The sequence below is a fragment of the Python bivittatus genome, unplaced genomic scaffold, assembly GCF_059951505.1.
Source record: "Python bivittatus isolate LINGU-HERP-01145 unplaced genomic scaffold, Pbiv_v1 ctg000350_np1212, whole genome shotgun sequence".
Classification (NCBI taxonomy): domain Eukaryota; kingdom Metazoa; phylum Chordata; class Lepidosauria; order Squamata; family Pythonidae; genus Python; species Python bivittatus.
The window spans coordinates 33,521,839-33,547,825 of NW_028277074.1; the positions used below are offsets into that span (position 1 = coordinate 33,521,839).

Sequence of the window (25,987 nt, forward strand, 5' to 3'; positions counted from 1 at the left end):
AGATGAAATTGTTCTGCAACACTGAAGCATGACACCAAGCAAGGTGTCCCTCTGGTTAGGAGTCCTGCATGTGGGTTTTACGTATGCCCTTTAAAGTTGGCCACAAATAGTATAAATGTTCTTCTATGTGCTGCTAGGATGTGAAAGTTGGGGATGTGTGTTGGATATGGGAATTATGGCAATCAGTCCAAGACATCTGGAGGCACTGCGCAGAAGATAGAATCTTGGCTACATCCACAAGACTTTCATTGGAACTCGGTGACACTTCAAACTGTGTTGACCCTATTACTTCTCAAAGATTTAGATGGAGCCTGACGGCTTGTAATACAACAGCAAATCTTCTCTCAGCAAGTGATGGGAAACATTTATTTTGAATTTCTGCTTGTCATCTGATTGGTAGAGATTTCAAACTAGCTGAAAAAGGATGGTGATAATTCCAAAGAGAAACTACTGAGTCAGTTTGGAAGGTATGCACTCCACTAGCAAATAATACACTATATATCATGAAAATCACAGCAGGTAATGTAATATAAATCATTGGGTGAAGTGATATTGCTTTGCATGATTTTCCATGAATCCAGAGCAAGATCACTTTATATTTGTGATCATGGTTTCTCCCCAAAATAGAATCACTTATACAGGTAGTCTGCAATTTACAACCATTCATTTAATGACCATTTGAAGTTACGACAGTGCTGAAAAAAGTGACTTACAACCGGTCCTTGCACTTAGGATGTTGCAGCGTCCCCGTGGTAACATGATCAAAATTTGGGCACTTGGTTACTGGCATGTATTTATGATGGTTGCAGCATCCCTGATCACCATTTGTGACCTTCCCAGGCAGCTTCTGACAAGCAACCTCAGTGGGGGAAGCTGGATGCACTTAACAACTGTGGTGATTTACTTAATGACCACGGCAAAAAGTCATAAAATCAGGTACGACTCACTTAACAACCGCATCACTTAGCAATGCAGTTCGGGTCTCAATTGTGATCGTAAGTCGACGATTACCTGTAATAAATTCTCTGACTTTCTCAGTAAGTTGTGTCGTACTCTTCTACTCATGCTGTCTAGATTCTGTGCTCTTCTTACAGGGCTTGCTTTGCTCTTAGCCTTTGCTTCCTGAGTCCGGCTTATAATTCCTGCTCTGAAAATTTGATGCAAAGTAGGTTCCACTCATTTCTCTGCAGCTACTATAATCTGTATGCTTAACAGTGACAGAATGGGAGCAGTATATAAATAATTGGAAGCAACCTATATAGCTAATGTCGAAGTAGGGAGGTCATTATACTGTTACAGCTTTAAGTTCTCTGTTTCCTGCTGTAGCTTTGGTCCATGAGGTTCTCCAGTGCACTTTGTGTATTCCTCTGGATAATTCTAGAGGAGCATCCCCCACCCAAACGGTCTCCTGATTTGTAAGGAATTCTGAGAGTTGAAATCCAAATACACGTGGAAGGCAGCAGGTGGGTAGAATTTGCCTAAGAAAAAGAAGGAAAGGAAGAGCATTTCTACTGCTAAGGCAGCTGCAATTGCATCAAAAATATAAATGCAGTTTGAAAGAGGATATTATGGCATAAACTTAAATTGAGAGGAAAGCCTTCCAAGAGAACAATATTGTACTTTCCCCCAAGAGAACAGCAAAATACAGTTTTCTTATTTAAAGAGAACTGAGGGCATATATTGTAGACCCCTGGGGGAAGCAAAGCAGATCTGTGTTCAGCCAATGTCTGGATAGGAGGCCATTGGAACCCTTCGCCCATTTATTGCCTTGAATTCCCTGCTGTGAGAAAGCAGGATATAAATGTCATTAATTAAATCCAGGCAATTATTTAAAAACAAAACAAAAGAAACTAATAAGGGAGAGCTACAAACATGGTTGCTTCCACAAAACAATCAGTTGAAAAACTGTAGAGGTATTTGATTCATCTGAGCAGTTTGATGCTAGGAACACAGCTATGTGGATTTCTGCTCATCTTTTCTCCAGTGACAGCTGGTGAACATCTGTTCTATCACTTATTACTATGTTCTTTACTATTTTTTAAGAAAGTGAACATAGCTGCAGATTACTAACAGGTTACACAGTGAATATATAAACACACAAATAGTAATGTAGATAACCCTTTGATGGGCATAGGCTGAAAGCAATAAGTGGCTTAAACACACACAAACTAAATTCATTAATATAGTATCTAAGGGCCGTGCATTATCTGGGACTTTACTGATTATTTATTGATTATAATTATATTCTGCCTTTTATTCAGAGTTCCAGGTGGCAGATGTGCAGTATCATTCCCTCCTATTTTTCTCCATGACAACTTCTGAGATAGATTGTGTTGATATAAACTGATCCAGAGTCACCCAGAGAGGTTCTATGGCTGATAATTGACTTGAAACTGGGTCTCCCTGGTGCCAGTCCAATGCGTTCACCACGGCACTGCACTAGCTGTCATTGAAATGATTAAGCACTGCTGAGAATTCCAATTACATTACTATCCTCAGAATCGTATTTACTTATTTAGAACATTTATATGGCTGCCCAATACAAATCAGTATAAAACAGTGTTGTCCAAACTTGGCCACTTTAAGATGAGTGGACTTCAACTCTCAGAATTCCCCAGCCAGCATGACATCTAAGGGAAAAGCCAAATTTTTACAGCCTTCTGGAAGGCCAAGAGGATCAGGGCTGTCCGGATCTTGGGGTGGGGTGGGGTAGGGTGGGGGAGCTGTTGGTCTAGTGGTTAAGGCATCAGGCTAGAAAGCAGGAGATGGTGAGTTCTAGTCCCTCCTTAGGCATGAAAGTTGGCTGGGTGATTTTGGGCCAGTCAGTCTCTCTCAGCCTAACTCACCTCACAGGGTTGTTGTTGTGGGGAAAATGGGAGGAGGAAGGAGTATTAGGTAGGTTTGCTGCCTTGAGCTGTTTATAAAAAGAATAAAGGTGGGATAAATAATCTAAAAAAAATATATAGAAAAGACATGTCTCTGGGTTCTTCAAGATGGCACTGTTTCACAGAGGGGAACCAGAGTATGCCTTCCCTGCCAAATCTGGTGAGTTGGGCATAAAAAACTGAAGGCAGGTGGTCCTGCAAGTAATCTGGCCCTATGCCATGTAGGTCTTTAAAGGTGTAGCACTGTGAATCGCATCTGGAAACTTACTAGAAGCAGTGCAGCATGGTGTACCCAATACTGCACATGCTGCTGCATTCTGGACAGTTGAAGCTTCTGAATGCTCTTCAAGGTCAGCCGCATGTAAAATGCGTTGTAATAATCCAGGTGCGAAGTGACTAAGGTGTGAATGACTGTGAGCAAAGCCTCCCAATCCAGGCACAAGAACACCTGATGCACAAGATGTATTTGTGCAAAAGCCATCCTATCCACAGCTGCCACCTACTCTTCAAGCAGAAGTCATGAGCCTAGGAGCATCACCAGACTGTGCACCAACTATGTCTGGATGAGTGCTACCCTACCCAGAATTATTAAGCTCCAGAACCAGGGGTTTTGAAAACCTGGAGACACTCAGTCTTGTTAGGATTGAATCACAACCTGTTCATCGCCATCCAGGCATTGGGTCAGCATCTCTACAGCATTACACGTACAGCTCAGAGTGGAGATGTGCAGCTAGGTATCATTATGCGGAGTCCTTGGGGTTCTCTGAGCTTGGTTACCTAGTACGTTTCGTTACCCAGCTAGGTAACGAGACATTTGCAAGAAAACAACCAAGCTCAGAGAACCCCAACACAGCCAACCAAGAAAACAACCAACCAAGAAAACAACCAAGCTCAGAGAACCCCCAAGGACTCCATAGTTCAACTCTGAGCTACGCATACTCTCTTCTATTGGTAGGTATCATTAGCATACTCATTACGATAGACCTCAGCCTGCAGTTTCAGGAGTGGAAAGAGTCAAACCCTGATGCACACACAGAGCAGAGATCTAGGATTAGATCTCTTTATTACCAACACCAAATAAAACCAGCCTTGGAAGGAAGAGAACTTCCACAAAATTCTGCCTCCCATTTTCAACCTAAGCTAGTACAGAAGTATACCATGATCGATGGTATCTAACACCACCCAGAGACCGAGGAAGGCAAGAACAGATGCATCACTCCCATCTGAAACCCTCCAGAGGTCATACACACACACACACACACACACACACATACACACACACACAATGCTGTTTCAGTGTTACAGCCTGGCCTGAAACCAGACTGAAAAGGGCCCAGATATTTCACTGCTTTCAAGGCCTTTGAAGCTGGGAGCTAACCAACCTTTCAACAACTTTCCCCCAACAGGGAAGGTTTGAGACTGGACAAAAATTGTCTAATACTGTTGAATCCAATATGGTCTCTTGATAAGGGAACAGACCATCTCCATTTTCAATACAGGTTGAACCCTAACCCTTCCTGCAAAGAAGCATTCATCACAGCTTGGATGCAACTACATGCCATCTCCTGGGAGACCTTAAACAGCCAGGAAAAATATGAGTTTAAAACACAGGTGGCAGAACTCACTGCCCAAAGGACTTCCTCCAGTTTAAACACTTCCCAGACAATCATAGGACCTGCCCAGCCAGAATCTAGCTTTGAGCAGCTCTGAGCAACTTTAACAGATGCTTAGAATAGTCCTCACAGAAACGCTGCAAGAGATCCCCCAGCCCTTTTTTCAAGAAGGGCTCTAGTCACCTGAAACAGTGGTGTTTGCTAGCTATCTGCAGATGTGATGAGTGGAGAAATAAACTCAATTCAATGCTCTTAATAAAGGTTCTTACCTGTGCTTGGTTGAATTTACTCTTTGTCTTCCTCCAACAGTGCTCTAGGTATCTTTTCATCTCCCAGTATTTTCTGAAAACCAGTGGGGGGCAGGGGGGCAGAGTCCATACAGGTGTGATCCAATCCAAGGCCATTGTCACCTGCTTACTCCAAACTGTAACTAAGGCCTCAGTTGGGCTGTGAGGCAGAGCTTCAGGGACAATTCTAAGTTCCCTCTGAAACCCTACTGGGTCCATCAGCCACCTGTGGTGAATCGATTGGATAGGCCCTTCCTCCCTACAGAGGGGATTAGCTACAGGGCAGTCCAAGGCTAAGAGGGAGTGATGTGTCCATGACAAAGGACTAATGTCAATATCACCAAACACCAGATTATTTTGCCACTGCCCAAGGCAAAAACTAGATCTAGATCTTAAAACTAGATCCTTCCTGTGAGTAGGATCTCCAATAATCTGGATCAGATTGCCGCGGTGGCCATAAACTCCCAAGCCACCTCTGATTCTGTGCCCGGAGAAGACACGTTGAGTTCTGCCAGAAAAAAATAGCCTGGAAAATTCCACCAACTGGGTCACAGGGTTGAGGGGTACAAGGGAAGCTACTGTGCGGCTTGAAAGCTGGTACAGTAGTCACAGTCCCAACTGAATCAAATCAAATCAAATCAAATCAAATCTTTATTATGGTCATAAACTGTACACCAAGGAGGGTGGGGTACAGTTAATTAAAAAGCATAAAAGATACATCGGAGTTTACAAAAAAAAAGTTTTGAAAAGCTGAAAGATATAAAACAAAGTATATATAAAAAACAAGAGTCTAAAAGGATCTAAAAAGGGGGCAGTATGAGCATTAGATGGGTGTAGGGGAGCATAAAGGTTAGTATATGATAGACTGTATCAAATTACAGAGCACTCTAACACAAGGAACTAGATGCTCATTCAGTTTAGTTTATGGCACAGGCATTCATCCGACAAATTTTAATCGCTGCTGTGCAAAACCTGGCAACATTATATGTTGTAGCAGGGCTGGTATCTGAAAGCAGCAGGAAGGTGCAAAATTGTCCTGTGCGCCCTGGGTATTTATGCAGTAATGGCGAGATAGGCTAGTATTAATGTCTTTGTAATACAGGCACTGGAGAAGCACATGCTCTGTTGTTTTTGTGTGGCCAGAGCCACAGGGGCATTGTCTCTCCAGGTAAAGGATCTTCCTGTATTGGCCTTCAAGGACAGCTGAAGGGAGGCATGGCATTGTACCAGAGTAAAGGCCCTCTGGTATTTAGGTACTTCGAGTTTAGTTAAGTATGCCATAGGGGAGGCAGAGTATCTGTTGGATTCACTGGCAATAAAACTTGGGGACCTGGCTAGTTCCAGTTGGCACTCTGTGTCTGCTACATGCTGTTTAATGACTGCTTTGGCCTGGTCATATCCCATGCTGAGTAGAAAAGTTCTAATGGTGCAAAATTAGAACACCATAAGGAAGTTGAGCTACTGGCTTGGCTTTGAATAATTTGAGTGCGACAGATATGTAATGGCCACCTCTTGCCTTAAGGGATTTAAGAACGGCAGACGAGCTGCTCATCTCCGAAGCAGTGTCCCTAAATCCACCAGAGGTTCTCAGATGACAACAGCCACACCCCCACCCTGGCCCAGGATCGTAGCTAATGCCACACTTGAAACTCAGGAAGGCACATTTCTGAGAGGAGAAACCCAATGCCTCCCCCCGCAGGCCCAGCCAGGTTTCAATACTGCATATCTCATCCATAATTGGGTCATGGATAAGGTATTATTACAGGCTAACCTTGCATTATGTAGCAGATGGAGACTGGGGCCACAGGAGGTTTGAGAGACTACCCCTTGGGGTTCAGCACAGGAACAGTGAGACCATCTTTCCTGAAAACAGCCTGCCCCCTGTCTCCTACCATATCTCCCCATAGCCAATAGGGAGAATAATGATGGAATAGTAAGGAATATAAGTGGACTGAATATGCTTAAATCATTGCTAACAATTTCTACAGGGAGCCACAATCCAACCAACATCCCATTCAGCACAAGGACTCTTCTCTTTATGCTTGTGAAAAAGAAGAGCCCAAACAGGGGTACAGAACGACTGGAAGCTCTGCTGGAGTACTGACATGCCACAAAAGTGTGCAAATGCAGTCCAGGAGCACAAGGTGCAGCATGGAGATGCACCATGAATACAACACAGCACCAGGTAACACGGTAATGGGGATTTCTATAAATGGGCCATTTGAAACCATTGTGATTCATTCTGGGAGAGAAGCATTGGGGCATTTAAGAATTCAAACGAACAGATGAACCACGGTTTAAATACAAGCAACCAGGCACACCAAAATACTTAGACACAAACAGGCGGCTTGTGTACTTTGTTACCATGAAGTACGGAGAAAGGGAGAATGTATACTAAACAATCAAAGCGCTAACCAGGCAATTGTTAAGGAACCACATTTTAAATATAAGATGAATAAAATAAAATGGCCCAAAGCTTTAAAAGAAAGCTGGCACAAATGACTGGAATACCAGGTTATCACCATTCTAAATTTCAGAGTTGGAAGAGGAATTTTGAGAACCCTATTTTATACAGGAGATAAGGAAATCTATTTCCATGCTTTCTTTTATAAATGTGGCAATATTTGCGCCCAGTGTAATGGTAATGCAGCCTTTATAAAAATTCAATATAGCAAAGTTTTGGACATTTCAATTTATGTTGTCTGATATGCATTTAGAAGCATGTTGAAGCTGGTTTATAATCTGACAAAACCTGATTTAAGCCTGGTCTCCTGACATGTTTGTGAATATGTTCTTGAAGTTCGGATTCTTTCCCCTTACTACTTTTCCTCCTCCTCCTCTTAAGGGGCCAATTCCAATTAAGCAAACTGACTTTTAGTTTCTGATTGTAAACCATGTACTTGCATAATATAAGGCATTCAGATTTAAATTACCTTATTTTTGGCCTGGTTATCTTGTAATTATCTTGCCACTCTGGTTGACAGAGCCTGACCCTTCTTAAAGAAAGAGCTTCGATGCAGATCCTTCAGCGCTTGGCCTTGATCATCAGCTAATTCACGTGTTATCACCCACCACCAGATTTTCTTGAAGTGATTAATCACACATCCTTATTTTTCAAGAACTATAATTATACAACTCTCACGACAGGCTTCCCAGATCTGATATTTTAATTAATTAGAAAGAGTGGAGCCGTTATACCTTTGACAGGGGTTATACATTTTGAAGATGCTATGACTAGCTCTTTTGCTCCTTGCCTGCCATAAACTTTACATTGCAAACTAAAAGATTAAACTGTAGTGCGGAGTGGGATTGCTTTACATCCTTGGATCTACTAATAATAGTTGTTCTGCCCATTATCTTTGAGCCATTAGTTACTAGTGCAGGAAGGTGCATAGTGGCAGCAAGAGATTGCTTTTAAAACTTGGAGGAAAGTGAAAAAAAAATTGGCTGCTTTCACAACCATGGTAAGCCATCATTTGTTTAATATGATGTTCAAGGCTGGGTTCACCCAACATGTTGTCATAAACCATGGTTTATAGACTGCAGTGACCAGGTTTACAAAACATGCTAAGCCAGAACTAAAATACATTATGATTTAGTATAGTGTGTTACTTTAACTATCATTATTGCACTGAGAGAAGAGTCTGCTGTTTTCTTGTGCCTGCTCTTACTATAAGAGATAAAAATGTAAAAATCATTTTATAAATTGACTTCATTTAAAGCCTAAATGTATGTGTGCCAATGGATGTGAAAATATTGCAGAAATCTTTAATTAAAAATTCAATAGTAGCAAAGCCTGTGATCAAATACGTGTCAGCTCAGCCTGATATCCAGCCGCTAACTACTGAATAGGTGATTTCCAGGGCTCTGCTATTCCTTCTTTGAAAAATAAAAAATGAATGACATTGCTTCAGACACAGAACATATTTAGATAAATTACTGTCTCCTTTAATATTCAATGCGCTGCTGTATTCATATATTCTGGATGCCAAAATACTTCATATACACAGGTATGTACATGTTACTGCATCATATTTCTGAAATGACGAAGACTTGTCTTAGCACAGTATAGCAGCTGGAAAAATATTGTAATGATCTCAAGGACATTTTATACTAAAAAGTCAGTAGAGGAGCAAACCATAGTACATAATTTTATTAGCACAGCATCATCAAATAGCAAGTAAAACATTTTGTAATAATGTTAATCACTTGCAATAATCATGCTCTAGCAAAATAAATTCTCTTATTTCACAGAGTACACAAATTATTTATCAGTCTTTCCTAAATAGAGCTATCAACCAAAATATTTATTTCAAAGTAGGTGTGTGCCTGTGTTAAACACTCGAGATTTGGCAGTGTTACTCCTATCCTAAGGCTATTCAAAATGCAAGAATTTCTTTTCCAAAGTATTTTCCATAAAATTCTCATCAGAATTAAATTCAGTACATAGGGTTTGACTTCTATAAGAAGTCAAAATTGACCATAGACCATTCTAACATAAATAGTATTTACACTGTAAAGGGAAAATACATAACTTAAAAAAAAAAAAGCCCACTATTAGTTCAAGTGTAATTCATTTCTTTTCCTTCCATTGTCAAAAGCAGTTATGGATTCAGAACGTGTTCACTGGCTTAGTTAAGACATAACGCCCCCCCCAACCCAGTGCCTACCTTTCCCATTCTAGTTACTTAGAACCTTTAAGTTTTATTTTTTACTGGAGCTGCACTGCAAAAACTCACATCCATGTACATCCTCTTGGGGTCCTAATTGGTGGTCCTCAAATTAGGCTTTTTTCTTTTTGCAACTTGGGCTTTTAAGAGCTAAAATTGGTGCCTCAAAGGCTTGTGGACATCCATTTCACACCTTGAACCTACTGAAATTGACCACATGAGCCTTGTTCCTACCCACTTTCGGAATGTGGCCCTTGACACAACAAATAAAGCTGACACAAGTTGCGTACCTCTGTAGTAGGGACTCTAAACATTATTTTTAAAAACACACATAATAGAACACTACAGTTAATGTTCCAAAACCACAAGGTTAATCATGCTCATAATGTAAAGTTATTGGAGCCTAGTTTTTTTTTTACTTCAAATGAGACCACTAATGAAAATTTTCTAATATATAATCAGCTTAAGTATTTATATAGCAGCTTATTCAAGAAGAAATTTAACTATGTCAGCTTCAGAACTGGCATTATTCCTGACCCTTGCTTTAGGCACCTTACAGGAAGGCGGTGACATGGTTTTTGACTCTTGTATGTACGTGACCTTTTTTAATAATGGTCTATTCCTCCTCTCCACTTCTGTTGGTGCAGCAATGATGGGAACGTTTCCTGTTGCAACACTGTCAAGGAGCAGTTGAGAATTGGTGGAGAAATGAGGCGCTCTAAACCACACTCCCATGGAGCATACATCTGAGTAAATAATGGCAATATATAACTACCAATACTTAAAGGGATATTACTACCAATTGTTCTAAATTTATTTTGTTATAGGCAATGATTATTCTTATCTTCAGAAAAGAGAACATATATACTTTGTCTAGTTAATTATTTTTTGCACACATAAGGTTTAGATAAAAGTTGAAAACGTTCCTTGAAATGATTATTTTAAACAGCTCTAAATCATACATAACACTTCCAGATTCCTATTTCAGACATTGTATAAATACCAATCAAGACATTGTTTCATGTCCACTTGAAGTATATTTAAATGGATAAGATTCGTATTGTGGTCCTCTGTAAAAGTCTACATAAAATTACTCATTGTTCAAGATTTATATACTACATTCCTAGGAAAGTTCTTTGCATGGTTAGTATGAGTATATTAATTAATTATAAAAATGATGAACAAGTTCTGCAACCTAAGACTCAGCTGGAGGATCTGTTAACTTAGCCTGAGTTTTTAAGTGTCAACTTAATTTTAAACCAAGTGTACTTTGCGTTCATAGGAACAGCTTCATATTAAGCCAGACGTGGGTCTACACAGTACAGTTCTGTCACCACCCCTTGGCAGCATGGCATTTTATACAGGCGTCTTTCTTGTCTTGTGATGCAGTGCTAAAATAAAAGCATGTGTTACAAATGTGATTAGGGCCAAGAACACAAAGATGTTCATTTTATGAAAACAAGAGAAAGCATATCCTGGTTGTTTTAATGGAAATAGGCAGTATTTTGTGATGCTGGACTCTATGCTGGCTTTACAAGTTAATAAGACTTGGACTTTAAAAATGAATAATATGGGCTATAAAATGAACCCTGCTGTTTCAGATCCACCGACCATATAATCCCATATGCAGTTTTAAGTGTAGCCAGCTAGCTTCCTTTTGTGAGCAAAGACAACCTTATCCTGTTGTCCTTCTCAACCCAGGAGCTGATCTACTGTGGCCCACTGCCCTGAACGTTAGAGTTCTAATGAGGTAGCATGATCAATATTAGTTCTATATCTATTCCTGTGAATTGATTAATCTCCTTTACAAGTAATCTAAATCATGAGCACGTTTTCAATAATGCGCAATGATCTGCAAGAAAAATGAAAATTGAAATGATAAAAAGCTTTCCTGGCTGCCCCTTTCCCTAAAGGATCACTTTCCCTGTGGTCATGCTAATCTCAGTATGCAAGTCAAGGAGTACTATATATTTCAAGGCAAGCCAGACAATGTGCTGCATTCTCAGATGTAGCATGTTTCTTATTGGGTACAAGGGGATTTTTTGGGATTCTCCAGGCTAAATGCAATTGATAGATAACAACAGAACCAACATATTAATAAAGTGAGACATGAATCCCAAATGGATAAGAAATGACTAGTGGACTCCGATGATAACTTCAACAGTTAATCGGGAACAATTCTATATACAAAGCTACTCTATTTTAAATGAGATACATGGCCTGGTGCTAATATGTTAATATTTGTTGTAAGCAACAGAACAAATATTTCAGTGTTGCTTTTTTTGTAAATGATTTGATTAAATTTAAGTAGAAAAATGCAAAAATGTATAATTGGAACTGGTGTAATGAACTACTACCAACTCTATTGGAGTAACGTAACGAGCAATGTACAAGAATGCCTAGCAGTTTCATAGCACACAGTTGTGAATAAATGGCCTACTAGGACACATTTCTTGCACTTGGCCACTTCAAGGTATGTGGCCTTCAAGCAGCAGCTGCAGCAGTATGAAAACCACATGAATTGTAGGAACAGCTTACAGGTAGTCCTATGGTCTAGGCCACCTCATGGTCTGGGATAATATGCCATCCATCAAAGATGCCATGAACTAGATTAAACTGTGGCTGCAGGCCATTGTACATTTTTGCTTTCAAGACTGCAGCAGAATTATGACAACAACAGTGGCAGCATGTCAGCTTCAAGAAATAGACAAGAAATTAATATGCAGTGGTAAGTGGTAGAGAGAGGAATGTAGATGTATTGTATTAATACAACAAGATTTGTGCTTCCTACTAAAGGTGATTGGTAATCATAAAACTTTGGGGGGGGAAACCAGGAAGATATTGTAATGTTCTGTAAATGCTCATGGAAAACATATGAAAATAATAGCCAAAAAAAGATAAAATGACATGAAGTTAAACTAATTTCTTGGACACACACACACACACACACACACACACACACACACACTTTAAATGCCCCCTCCCTGCCCTTTGGAAATAAAGCAACAATTCTTGGAGTACATAAAGGGTGGAATTTGAATAAGATCTTGCTGGTGGATCAGTGGGGAAATGGTCTAGGTATAATGGTTGACATTAGGATGGTGTGCATCTTCTTACCAGTAAGGTAACTGTGATACCAGAAATGCAGAAAAATCTGGCAACTATTTTTTCCAGATGAAGCTGCCTTATTAGAAAAAACATTATGCCAACATATTATACAAAGTGTCATGTTTCATAGAACAAACTGTGTGTAAAAAAATGTCACAAGACAGTTACAGGTCGGTGTTGCTCCAACTGAGTTTCCAGTGCAATTCGTTCCTTGTGAACTTCCTAGACAGTGCAAATGATATAAAATAATTAGAGTGCAGCTTGGTGGAAACATGCATAGATAAAAACCGTATTGTTTTAAAATGCAGACTTATGGACTCTGCTTTTACAATTTTTGAGTTTCACTATCTGTCCTTTCAATAAACTACAGCAATACAAAACAAACTGAAACTCAAATGTTGGATAACTTGGTCTATTAGGGTTATTTGAATGTTCCACCATCATTGCCCTGATTTTTTAGTTTAGTTTACATTTTGATTCCTCAAGAAGTTAACAATATAGCATATTAAACTACAATTTTTTTTTTTTCAAAATACGCTTTGAATTCCTGTAAGCAAAAGGATGGACTTCTTTTGATCTATCTAGCACTATTTTGAACTCTGCTGTAATACTGCTTAGCTGAATGAAACCACTGATAAAAAGAGTTTCAGGGACTATCACTGAATTAACTCATCTTGATCAGTAAGTACGAAAGCAGTCAGTCACCCAAATCAATCACTTTGTGAGACATACCACTGAAAGGAAAATTAATGTCCATAACATCCCAAATATTGTTTTCCCCAAATGTAGATGTCAAATAAATTATATTTCAGAAAACAGTAGTCTCACAATTTTTATTTGCTAATTTAGGGGAGTTCTTTTGCTATCTTATTTGTAGTTAACAAAAAGAATTCTGATATACTATAATAAATACTATATATCATATATATACCAAATATATTAAACACCCACAATATCATTGTAGCACGGTACCTTTTACTTCAAAAAGTTTAGTTAACTACAAGGAAGATATGTCTTACTTTCCACTTCAAATACATTTTGAATAATGTGATTGTAGCTGCCAAAAAGGGCATTTCCTCATCACATGACAGAAAAGTCTTACAGGTAGTCCTCGCTTAACAACCACAGTAGGGATCAGAAAATTGGTTGTTAAGCAGGGCAGTCATTAAGCAAGTCACCACATGACTGACAATTTTATGACTATTTCTATGACAGTTGTTAAGCGAATCACATGGTTGTTAAGCGAATCCAGCTTCCCCAATAGATTTTTTTTGCTGGAATTCTCTTAACAACCATGTGATTTGCTTAATAACCACGGTGATTTGCTCAGCGACTGCAGTGATTCGCTTAACGACCATTGTAAAAAAGGGTCGCAAATTGCAATCACATGACTGCAGGGGGTGCTGCAATGGTTGTGTGAGTACAGGTCATAAAGCACTTTTTTCAAGTCCATTGTAACTTCAAACCATCGTTAAACAAATGGTCATTAAGCGAGGACTACCTGTAACTGTCTTTTTAAATGCTAATGTTAATACAGGCAAACATTTATTCATATAGGGGTGCGAATGGTGGGGGTAGCTTCTTGTTCTGTCAGTGTAAAAGATGGCAAGGGGAACTCATTTATATTTATCACTTCCATAAATATATTTAAGCTTATTCAATTTATGGAAGATCCCTTTTCAATCCAATTCTCATCCACCCATTCTTCTATTTCAAGAATGGCATATATTAGTATATTTTATACTAATTCTTATATTTTCTTTGTGTACCAGTGCAGAAAGATCCACAAGAGAGGCACAGGCATTCCTTACCTTCAGTTGTTGCTGGAGTTCACTGTTTAATCGGACTAGTACCGCATTGGCTTCTTTGTTCTTACGGATAGCAGTCTGAATAGCTTTCTTCTGTTTTGAAGACTGTCTGCCAGAGAGAAAGACAATCCTTATTTTTAATCAGTAGGACATTCTAGGTGATTGACAAAAAGGATATGGTGTGCTTAAATTAAAACCAAGCAAAAAAAGGTGGGGCAAGCACCTTTGCAATATGTAGCTCCTGTAGAAAGTAAGTGTAAGTAAACTATTGCTAGGGTCCTCAACCTATATCTAATTTCCCCATAGGATCTCCTTTGTGCTTCCTTCTGACTCGGTCGGTCGGTCTGTCTGTCTGTCTGTCTGTCTGTCTGTCTGTCTGTCTGTCTGTCTGTCTGTCTGTCTATCTATCTATCTATCTATCTATCTATCTATCTATCTATCTATCTATCATTTCTCTCTCTCTTTAAATTAAAAAATAGGAAGCTGATCTACTGCAAAGCAAAGCACCAGGCTCTAGAATCACCTTTATTTCTAAGAACAACTTGGGGACCAAAATAAACAATATCTTAAAGTCTCACGCAGATCTTTCTGGACTGATATGTACAGCCTTGTTCGTAAACAGTATGTTCTACAACATTCTAACATAAACATTTTTCCAATTCCAGGTTTTAAAAAGGCTGTTTCCCTAAATATCCACCAATCTGGTTTGCGATCACTCCAAATGGAGGGAACTCTAATCTAACATGGTGATGTACTAATTTATTTATCATATTTATACAGCCACCCATCTCATGAGACATTACTCTGGGCGGCATATAAACAAACCATCTAAAAACAATTTTTAAAAAGATGTACAAATATTAATATTATTATGTAAAGGCTAAGAGAGGGCATCAGATTACAAACAAAGGAGCCACCTCATCAGATCACTTGCGACCCCCAGGCCGGTTGACACACTCAGGCTTTAAGGGACTTCCAGAAGATTGGCAGGGATGGGGCCAATCTCACCTCAGGGGGGATGATGTTCCACAGGGACTATTTGATTTATATCCCACCTCTATCTTGTACAACTCAAGGTGGCATGCATAATGCTACCACCTTCTATTTTCCCCAGCAACATCCTGTAAGAGGGGTTTGACTAAGACAGTGTGACTGGCCCTAAGCCAATTTTCATCCTAAAGGAGGACTATGATTTCCCAGTTTCTACCCCAGCACTTTAAGCACTACATCAAACTGGTTCTCTCATGGTCACGTTTTTCTAAATCAATCAGCAATAGCTATGTCTTCTATTTACTAAGGGGCAATCACTATGATAGGTCTCCTGACAACACCTGCTTTAAATGCAAATATCCTCCTCCATATATAGAGCTTATATTATAAAACAGACTTACACAGACTCACATTTTTATTAAGAATATTTGCATCCAGATACATGTTTTTCCTTATTAAATAATACTTTGCTAGTTTTTTCCTAGTTTTTTCCAACTCAAGCAGTATATATTACAAAGAAATAGGGAAACTATCTGTTATTACATGCACTGCTACATTCCCTACTTCCTTATAACATACAAATCAGTCCTAAATTACGATGCCACAAATGAAAACAGATTTTTCAGCAGATGATCCTCTGGATTTTTTATAGGTTTCTATTCTACTTTTTAAAAACAAAGATATTTACAATTTTATCTATAAAGAAAGAAAACCAAAGAATGAGGAAAACTAACAAAAGCACTAGATAAGCAGAATTATTTCTGAGATTTCTTACAATTCTCAATGAGGTGCTGGCTGATCTTAAATGACAATGTGAGCCAAGGCAGATACTTTATTTTGCAAACACACAAAGCTTATGTGAAAAAGAGTCCTTGGCTTGCTCTGTCTCTCTAAAACAGAGTTGGCAGTTTGAGCTCTTGAATTTCCCTTTTTCCTGAAAAATTTATAGCCTCTCGAACTGCCTTCTCCCTCATCTCTCAGCATTCTAGCTGTGGAAAACAAATATGTTTCTTTTAATCAATAAAATTCAAGCACTTCCCTCTAATTTATTATGCCAGTAGGAAATGCCTCTTTATAAGTGAAGCTCAAAGAAGAATATTTCTTGCAGATCACACAAGTTCCAAGGAGGCTTCAAACCTTTCACGCTGTTCACCCCTCCCCCCACCAATGCATACCCCTCAAAAGGGTGTGATTTACAACAGCTCCTTGTGTCTTTTTGGGAAAAGCAAGGACTGATGCTGCACAGATTCAGGGGCTAGGAAGTGCTTCTGTGCGCATCAGTGCTACAGCACATTTCAGTTGTCCTCATCTGTTAACTGAATTAGAAGCCTGGAAGGGACATACAATTTTTCTGTCCAGGCTCTTGCAAAACATCAGTGTTCTCCACCCCCAACTGAACCATGGATTAACTGTTCTCTAGAGATTTCTCTACATAGTCCAGAGGGTAATATTTTAGCAGCACAGGCATTTTCACAGTGGGCTTGCATTCCCTAAACTAATAAGAACAAATGAATCACACAAGCTGTATCTCTATCTGCTGTTTGCAAATTGTGTGTTGTCTCTAAGAACAGATATTTTCAAAGTAGCTCATTTGCACTTTCTCCCATACTACTTCTGAAGGAAATCTAAGCCCCTCTATGTTGTCACAGAACCCACACTACTCCCAGTTTCTCAGCTCATAGCATAAGTCAGCCCTTTTACTTTGGAAGTGCATGGTGAGGTTTGATAGTAGGCAAGGAAGAGGCGGGTGTGCTTTTCGTGGGAGAAAGCTCCTGGTTCTCCAGCATTTCAGGGCGGAATTTCCTGTGAATTGGCTTTGATGGTAGCTGAGTAAGTACAAGGTCCTGTGAAGTAAAAAAGAAATGTACATCTTTTTCAAAAATATTTTTTTATTAGACATTTCAAAGGAAATACATAAACATGTGAAGAAAAAGAATAAAAAAGAGGATAAAAGAGTGAAGTAAACAAGGGACTTACAAATGTCATAAAGGCTATACTTTTCCAGTACTGTATATCTTTTTAAAAGCCTGAAAATGACTATTAAACTCCAAACCAGAGGTTCCCAAACTTTCTTGGTTAGTGTCTCAGTAATTTTTTTCATGCCGCCTTGCAGTTTCCAAACTGTGCACCTTGTTACCCCAGGATGCTACAGTGCACAGCTGGGAAATGCAGCTTAACAAACATAGCAAACTCTTAGAGGCACTGTGGGATATTTAAATGTTCAAGGGGAACACAGCAATGCCACTTTAGTTTTCTGTGCTGTGTCCAACAGAAGACAAGTATTGCTGTATTCTGCTTGAACACAGAGAATAAAATAAGTTTGTCTTCCGGTAAATGGGTATTTTGTGAATGGTAAAGCCCACTAGAACAACCTTATGGCAATTCTTATGGCATCCATGCTGTGAATTAATACAGCATATGCTTTATTGATGTGCCATCCGCCCAAAACTTTGCCTACCCTAGCAATAAGCTTTGACAACTGCATGATATAGAGATGTTTCTGCAACTCTTTGTTTTGGACTGAAACATTATTTCAAATATTAACTTTTAGTAAAAATTATACTAAAAGTGAACACTTAAATGAATGTTCCTTGAAAAAAAAAAGTGGAAGATATTATGGAACATACATTTAAATGTATTTCAATTTAAATACAATGCAATACAAATACAATAAAATACAGTACAAATACAATGCAATATAAATATAATACAATACAATACCAACACTTCAGAGAAAACCAGCTTTATGAAATGAATTATTTTAACCTGAAAGTTAATTATAGTTGAAAAACACCTGTAATTAAGGCTTCCAGTCTCTATATTGTTAACTTTAATGGAACAATTGCTAAAAGAAAAATATTGCGCTAACTTGTAGAATTTTACGTGTTCAGGGCATTTCATTAATCATGAGTTTATCTGGCAATCTGAAATTGCTGCCAACCTGTGATTCCAATCCAAGTATCTTATCTGAACATTCTGGCAGGGATACTACATTCTTCTAGCACTGAATTCACCCATATATACAGAAATCCTTCCTCCAAATAATTCATCTTTGAAAATGCATCATGAATTGTGCTTGAAATGTTGTCACAGCATTCATCACCTGAACCTAAAAAATACATCTCTTTTCCAAATTCATGACTATATTACTCCCTGAATATACTATTATGTAATTCTCGGAAAAAAATCCTTACTTTGATCATTCATTAACAATGGGAAAGTCTGATTCTTTCCACAGAAAATAATTTCAGTAGCAATAGGATACTATTTTAGGATCTTTGTTTAAAAATAGATATACTTTTTTTCTTTAGGCCTAGCACTCAAATAATCTTTCCTTGGATTCAAAATTCTGAAAGATTTTCAGATCCCTGCTGTTTTTCAGCCAAAAATGGTAAAGAACATGGAAACAACTGGGTGTCATACAACTGTTGATTTTATTGGCTTTTTGATTAAGGTTGATTAAGGTTTTTTAGTTTTTATACTTTCTTTGTTCCATAAAAGCACAATAACAATAATATTTTTATTAAAAATTAATTAAAATGACAAAATGCCATAAAACTTCTCAAGAGAGTTTTCTGATATCTTACAATGGGGTACATAAACAAGATTTGAGGAAAAAACAACAAAGAACAATGCTGAAGTTATCTATGATATAGTGAACAATTTTATTATTCAAAAAAAGTATATATGGAAGTATATAATCATTACTTTTATGGATCTGAAAAGAGGACCTTATACTGAATAAGATTATATGATATGGCCTTACCTTTTTTGCCGGGCTGCTTTCTTGTGACGGGGACAGGTTCACTGGCAAATGTGAGTCTGTTTCAGAGTCTTGTTCTACCTGTAACAACATGAAAACTTCTGTAATACAAAAGATTGCAGTGTGCTTTCATTCTTAGTTTGGGCATCTTGAGGGGGGGAGGGAATGGGTGGCAAATGGTGAAATGATGGCCATGTTGCAAGCTCTGCCACTTTTGTATGTGCACTGTGACATAACATGATGATGATGATGATGATTAAACTTGTCCCTGCCCATCTCCCCCAACAGGGGACTCTGGGGGGCTTACAACATATTAAAATAATAAATAAATATACAGTTAAAATTTATAAGAGAACACATTTACAAGAATAAAAGGAAAAGGAAAAATCCAGGAGGCCGATGGAAGCAACACCAGGCCTCTAGGGGACTAGCCAACCCCATATCTGATGACTTCATAAAGGGTAGAGCTCACCTCTCAGTGCTGATTATTGGATTCTGTAGATGACTTTGATACTCAGTTTTTAACATTCCCTCACACTGTAATATGACTTAGAAAAGGACAGGACTTCCAGAGATGAGCTGATTTAATTTTTAAAGGTTGAGAAGTTTATTCTCCATCCTATTAGTTTTCAGAATGCACCCTTCCTCCCAACTATTAGGAAAGGATGCTTTTCATACCAGTTTGTGGTGTGGTGAGAAGGAAGAGGAAACAGATGCTACATTTGTTGTCATTTTTACATTGAGAATAAAACCTGGCTCCCAATGAGAGAAATTCAGAGCCAAGTTCCCCCCCCCCTTCCCCTATATTTACTACACCATTGCAATGCCTGATATTTTGGTACTGTATACTGAAATAATAGATACAATCTTTAAAGCACTGTCACTATACAACCACAGGTCAGTTGTAGTTTTGTGCACTCTGCTAGAAATTTCCACTGAATAAAGTAGGACTTGCAAAATTTATTGTAAATGAACCTGCTGAACAATAGCAATTTGTGCAGTATCAGGACTTGATAAAATAAAGGACTTGCTACAGACATTTTATTTATGTAATGAGAATGCTATGAAGGTTCACATCTCATTTTCCCCCCTTAGCGTTAACAGGAAGCAAAAGTTTACTTCCATTAAGAGTTTAGATTTCTGCATTTGATCTCCATTGGATACTTGGAAAGAGCTTCCTAGAAATGAGTGATGGGACTTAGATGTGAAGCCTTGGGAGGAAAAAAACAATGATTCAGAAACAAAATTCCCAAGGCTTTTGCTTTCCTTTGGAAAATGTTAGAACAAGTAAAAACAAAACAAGAAACCCTTCAATGAAGTATTTACTATTAAAATAATGCTTAGAATAAGACAAGAGTTTATTCACTGTTACCTGTTACTCCTTCGAAGTACAGTAGGCAGACTTTTATTTAGAGCATCAGAACACTACAGTTCGATAGAGAGAGAAGTAGAACTCTATTTGTGCTTAGTGTCCTGGAACATGTTAATTATTGGGGCTGTGCAAAGTTTGTGAAAATGATGCTTCACAAAGCACATTACAATAAGTGATATATGCTTCCTCAAAGTGTTAAAGCAGCTTTAGAGCTTTTTTAACATCACAGTACTGAGTTTGCCTGATTAATTGAAAACTACCAGCTTCAGTTTATGCTAAGAAATCAATTTGGTTCAAGAGAAAAGTACTGAAGAGAAATATGAAATAAGGTAATTGGATAAATGGCTGTAAAAAGTGAACATTTCCAGGGTTTCTGCTTGTTTTTGCCCTCAAAGTCTGGCTGAGTATACCAAGTTAGCACTTTGCAGCTACAGGGCTATTATCTCTTTTCCTTTTCTATTATGTGACAAACAAATAAATAAATAGGTTTCCTGAAACCCCCATGTAATAAAGCATTTAATGTTTAAAACTTTCAACACACATGCCTTACATGTTGAAAGATAACTTCATTTTCAATGAAAAATATTTTGAATACTTGAATAATGTAACCATCAAGTATTCCATAAATACATTCCATGTATAAGAGAGTAATACTATCCATCTCATCTTCTGAACTTTTCCAATTGAGTATTTTGTTTTTCATCTTTATCTTTCAATATAGAAAAAATAGAGCAAGTAGATAAATGTGTGCATCTTAATAGAATGTTTGGTAAAAATGAGAAAATGCTGGAAGAAAGGCATTGGGTAATTTGTGCTGTATTATGTGGCTTCTATTATATGACAGTGAAAGTTGGGTATGTCAGGAGAAATATAAAAATTGAACACAGTGGGAAATGGGATACTTAAGTGGTAAAGCATGTGGTAAAACAAAAAGAGATAGGGCAAAAAATGAATGCATGTTGAAATATATTTATAAGATTTATAAACTGACCCATTGCTAAGATTCCATGTGGTGTAAAAATTTAATCAAAGTAGTACACAAAATTATAACTCTCCAGAAGAACATCGGGGACATACTTGCCTTAGGGATTAAGCTGTTCAAAAAGAGGAAAACAGCTACTGAGAATGGCTACCTCTTTGGCCCTGTGTGTCATATGTCCTGACAGAACTTATCTATTCACCTGAGCCAGGCAGACAGAATTTACTTGGGATATACACAGCCCTGAATCACATAGCTAAGAAAGAATGCTGTGGCTGACAGTACTGAAGGCCACACTGAGGTCTAGCAGGACAAGGATGCTGGTAGTCCCTCCATCCATGCCTCATTGTTAGTTATCAATCTGAGCAACCAGTATGGTTTCCATCCCATACTCTGCCCTGAACCCTGACTACCATGGATCCAGTTAATCTGCTTCTTTCTAGAGCCCTTAGTAATTGACAGCTCATAATTTTCTTCATAACCTTCCCCAAGGCGAGGTTGGATATAGGAAGATAATTGTCCATCATTTCTGATCCCACCTAATGTGGATTGAATAAACAAGCAAGTGATTCCCTCCCTCCCTCCCTCCCTCCCTCCCCTCTCTCTCTCTCTTGGTAGGTATCGTCATATAGAGAAAATGACTGAGGATTTAATAGCAAAACCAAATATACGAAGACTGTGTAAGCTGAGAGAAGAGAGATGATCAAGAAAGTTGTGGTTGGATGAAATTGATGAGATCTTCACAAAGAGGAGAATTTAGAGAACAAAAGGCAATGCATGATGGAATCCAGGATGGCTTTCAAGGAACGATATGGAGAGGTATAGTGATTGTTAGTGAAATCATCTAGATTTATAGGTTGTTGTGGAGTTTTTTGGTCTTTAATTTTTTGGCTTACCACGCTTTACATAATGTTGCTAATACAAATGGGAATAATGTGATAAGCATGGTATATATGCTATGTATATACTAAGATGATATTTAATGCACAATAGATTGAATATTTAAATTTCTGCCCAACTTCTTATGACTTTCAATTCCTGATTCTAATTACAAAGTCCTTGAGATCCAGAGACGTTTATTCATTTTAAGAAACAGCATATAAAAATGAATTATGAAAAACATTGATGGCCAAGTTGCAACCCCTCTGTTCTCCGAGTAATACATTCCACCTGGGAATGTTCAAGTCAAAACCTGGAAAAAACGGAGCTGCATAAATGAATATTATACATCCCTATTTTAAATAATAAAATTAACAGAGATAAACATAAGGAATATATTCTAACTGGTTGCTATATCCTTAAAGTGCCATCTAGTGGAAGCTGTCACAACATTTTATGTTAGAATGAAATACTCATATGGTCACTACCTCAAGCTAAAGCTGGCAATTCCAAATATGTTGGAAAAGAATTAAAGTAGCCAGCTGCAGAGTACCCATGAGAAAAAGACTCACCTGAACACTTCTGTTACTCTGACACCGGAAATAAACCATGAAATCTTACACAGTACTCACCATTATTTGGAAACTGGAAATAATTTATCTACTTATTTGTGCTTTGTTTTGTTAGATTGGGACACAGAGGGTTAGAGAAACAAATTGGATTTTAGCAAATTATTTTCTCATAAAGAGAGACTAATTGGTTCAGTAGGACTTACTCCTAGATAAGCATGTATGCCAGGGTTGTACTGTACTGTCAGCTGCCTAGAATTAGACTGAAATAGCACACAAGTTGCAGCAAATAAATTAATAAGCAAACACATTTATGATTTCAGACTTTTTAATTATGTTGTCATTAAGGGATGCTTCATACATATATGCAATCTAGTCATGATGATTGGCTATGGCAATCCAAGCTGTCTTAATTTAAAAAACATTTGAAATGAATTGTGCCTATGAAGGCACCTGGTTGCCCTGAATTTATACAAGTTGCCCACAACATTCAAGTTGCAAACTTATCATGAACATTCTTCCTCCTACTCTGCCTGCTTGGAAAATGATTCGCAGTAATTTAGTTATTTACTACATTTCTATACTGCCACACAGGTGGTATAAAAGATGGCTGCTGCATTTTGTACTAATTTTGTACCAACTGCAGCTTCTGCCAAGGTAACCCCATGTAGAGAACATTGCACTAATATAGGAGATGTAACCAGGCTGCTGGAAAGCAGTGGCTTTTACCTGCCTATCTAGGAGTAACTGAGTATCTAGGAGGACCCCCCAAGTGATAACCTGACCTTCGGGGGTAATGTTATCGTATTCAGAGTAATCATTAGAGCAGATATAGTGCCATATCATTTCTGAATACACTGTAGCTTAAAACTTTCTAGGATTCAGCTTCAGCTTGCTTCTTCCCAACCAGTTTTTTACAGCCTCTAAACCCTGGGAAAGGACCTTCACCATAACATGGAGCCAGGGGGGTGGGGTGGGCAGACATATATTGATATTGTGACGCTCACCCAACCAGGTTTTGCTCATACATGCCAAGTCCACTTATTGACAAGTAAATACTGGATGAACATGGTATTACTACACACTGAACCATGTTTACCAGCGATAACTTGAAGCCAAAACCTCTAGTAATCTCATCATCAACAAGAACAAGGCCACCATGCAGCAATCAGCACTAAATTGCAGGCCACCGTTCCCTGGAGTGGTCAACCCACTCCTTCCCCATACTATCATCCCGTACTGATCCTCATTGAATATGACATCTTTGCCTTATTTCTCTGCTGGATCTTTCCATTTCTCCCTATCCCTTTTTCAACATGGCCAGTAGAGCAACCCTGAACCAAATTCCCTAAGTCTTCTCCGTTTTCCAACTTCCATGTAATGCAACTGACAAGGTCTCAGTTGCTCAGACAAGGGGGGCGTCTGGCAACCAACCACTCAGCTTGACCCTCCTTGATCCATACACCTTTAATTTTACTCTCACTACAACCTATTTCCATAAAAAGCTACCCTAGTTATCCTTCACACCACATTCCTAGTCTCATGAGGGCTAGTAAAAGCAAGAGTCCTCATCCCCCTATTCTCTTGTTCCAGAGGGCTTCTGTGTTCACCCTGCTTCTTGTACTTTCTTTGTGAATGGTCTGTATAGTATTGATGACAATCTTGTTCACGATCCAAAGTTTTACAGTCACCCAGGCTTCCCAGAAGGATCGTGACTTCCCCTAGCACTTTCAGGCCCACAAATCACTTTCACTTTAACTGGAAACCCAGGCCCAGCAGCTCTTACCCAGGTTCTCAGGATATAAATTCCATGTTTAGTAATCTTAAACAATTCTAGTCTGAAAAAGTACTATTCCTTGTATTTCTAACCAGGGAAATGTGGGCAAGCATACATTATTTTATATCTAATTTTTAACTACCTCAAAATATTTTTTAAATGAAAGGTAAGATGTAAAGGTTTATTATACAAAGAGGATTCTCTTTCTCAACAATTATGATCAGCTTATGTTAACTCTTGCTCTTTCTTCAAAAGAAAAAAAAACTGTCAAAGCCAATTATTACTTCACATACAATCATTTCACAGCTTTATTCCAACATAGCTATATTCACCATTCCAACCCCTCCCCAAATATACACAGGCAAAATAATTTTATATTTATTTATCATACCTTCCCTTTATTTAAATCTTCAGCAATTTTACCCCAAATTTTATTGCTGACAAAGCCTTTTCTCTTGTTACTGAGTATTTATTTATCTTATTTATTTAAAACATTTATATAGCTGCCCATCTTGTACCAAACTCTGGGTGGCTCACAACCAAGGAATAACACCACATCTATATAAAATAAAAATATTTAAACCAAAGATATTAAAACCAAAAAGTACTGAAACCAAAAACCTGGCAACATAACTAAACTTAGCTCACGCTATCCCAGCACTTAGGGGAAAAGCCAGGTCTTGAGTGCTTTTCGGAAGGTTAAAAGTGTCGGGGCCTGCCAAATTTCAGAGGGAAGGATTGATCAGCATATCCTGTATTTATTACCTGTGGATTACTGCTGAAATCCGATGCACCATTCCTCTCCATATCCTTACAGTTGTAACAATCTTTTAAAAGTACTTTCTATTTCAGATATATGCATATTTCTGCAAAAGGTAAATATACAGTATGTATCCTCTGAAATGCATAAGACTTCATGAAGCCCATTTATAAAGAAGAGAGCATGAAACCACCCTTTGCAGAAATATATTTCAATAATAATATAGGATAATGGTGATGGGAATGACAATATTTACTTGAAGTCACTTTTCAGATGAGATGCTATCAGGATTACAGAGTGCAAGCATTCTCCAAAAATCAAAATTTATGGAGAGAAAAATAATTGCCACCACTACCTGGAATCTTTATGAATCTGTTAATCACATATTGCCTGGATTTATGCAACTTCAGGTAAATCTAAACTTTCTAGGCGGTGTTAGGCAGAAAGACAACTCAACTTCTCAGAATTTTTTGATGCCAAAGGATGTCAATTATCTAGTTCTGAGTAACTAACAGGTCCTTAATGAG

The 25,987-nt window shown here is 38.2% G+C and overlaps 1 protein-coding gene across 3 annotated transcripts in view; it reads right to left on the bottom strand.

Annotated features, from left to right (window-relative positions):
• Positions 1-9,320: 9,320 nt before the first annotated feature.
• REPS2 (RALBP1 associated Eps domain containing 2) overlaps positions 9,321-25,987 on the bottom strand; it is an 85,014-nt gene continuing 68,347 nt past the window's right edge. For all 3 annotated transcript variants that reach the window (XM_088144894.1, XM_088144893.1, XM_088144895.1), the window contains 4 exons: positions 19,128-19,205; positions 17,063-17,205; positions 14,375-14,480; positions 9,321-12,785 (listed from right to left, as the gene is read on the bottom strand). In XM_088144894.1, coding sequence (XP_088001020.1) covers positions 12,717-12,785; positions 14,375-14,480; positions 17,063-17,205; positions 19,128-19,205 — 396 coding nt within the window. In that variant the 3' untranslated portion in view covers positions 9,321-12,716. The remainder of the gene's footprint in view (positions 12,786-14,374; positions 14,481-17,062; positions 17,206-19,127; positions 19,206-25,987) is intronic.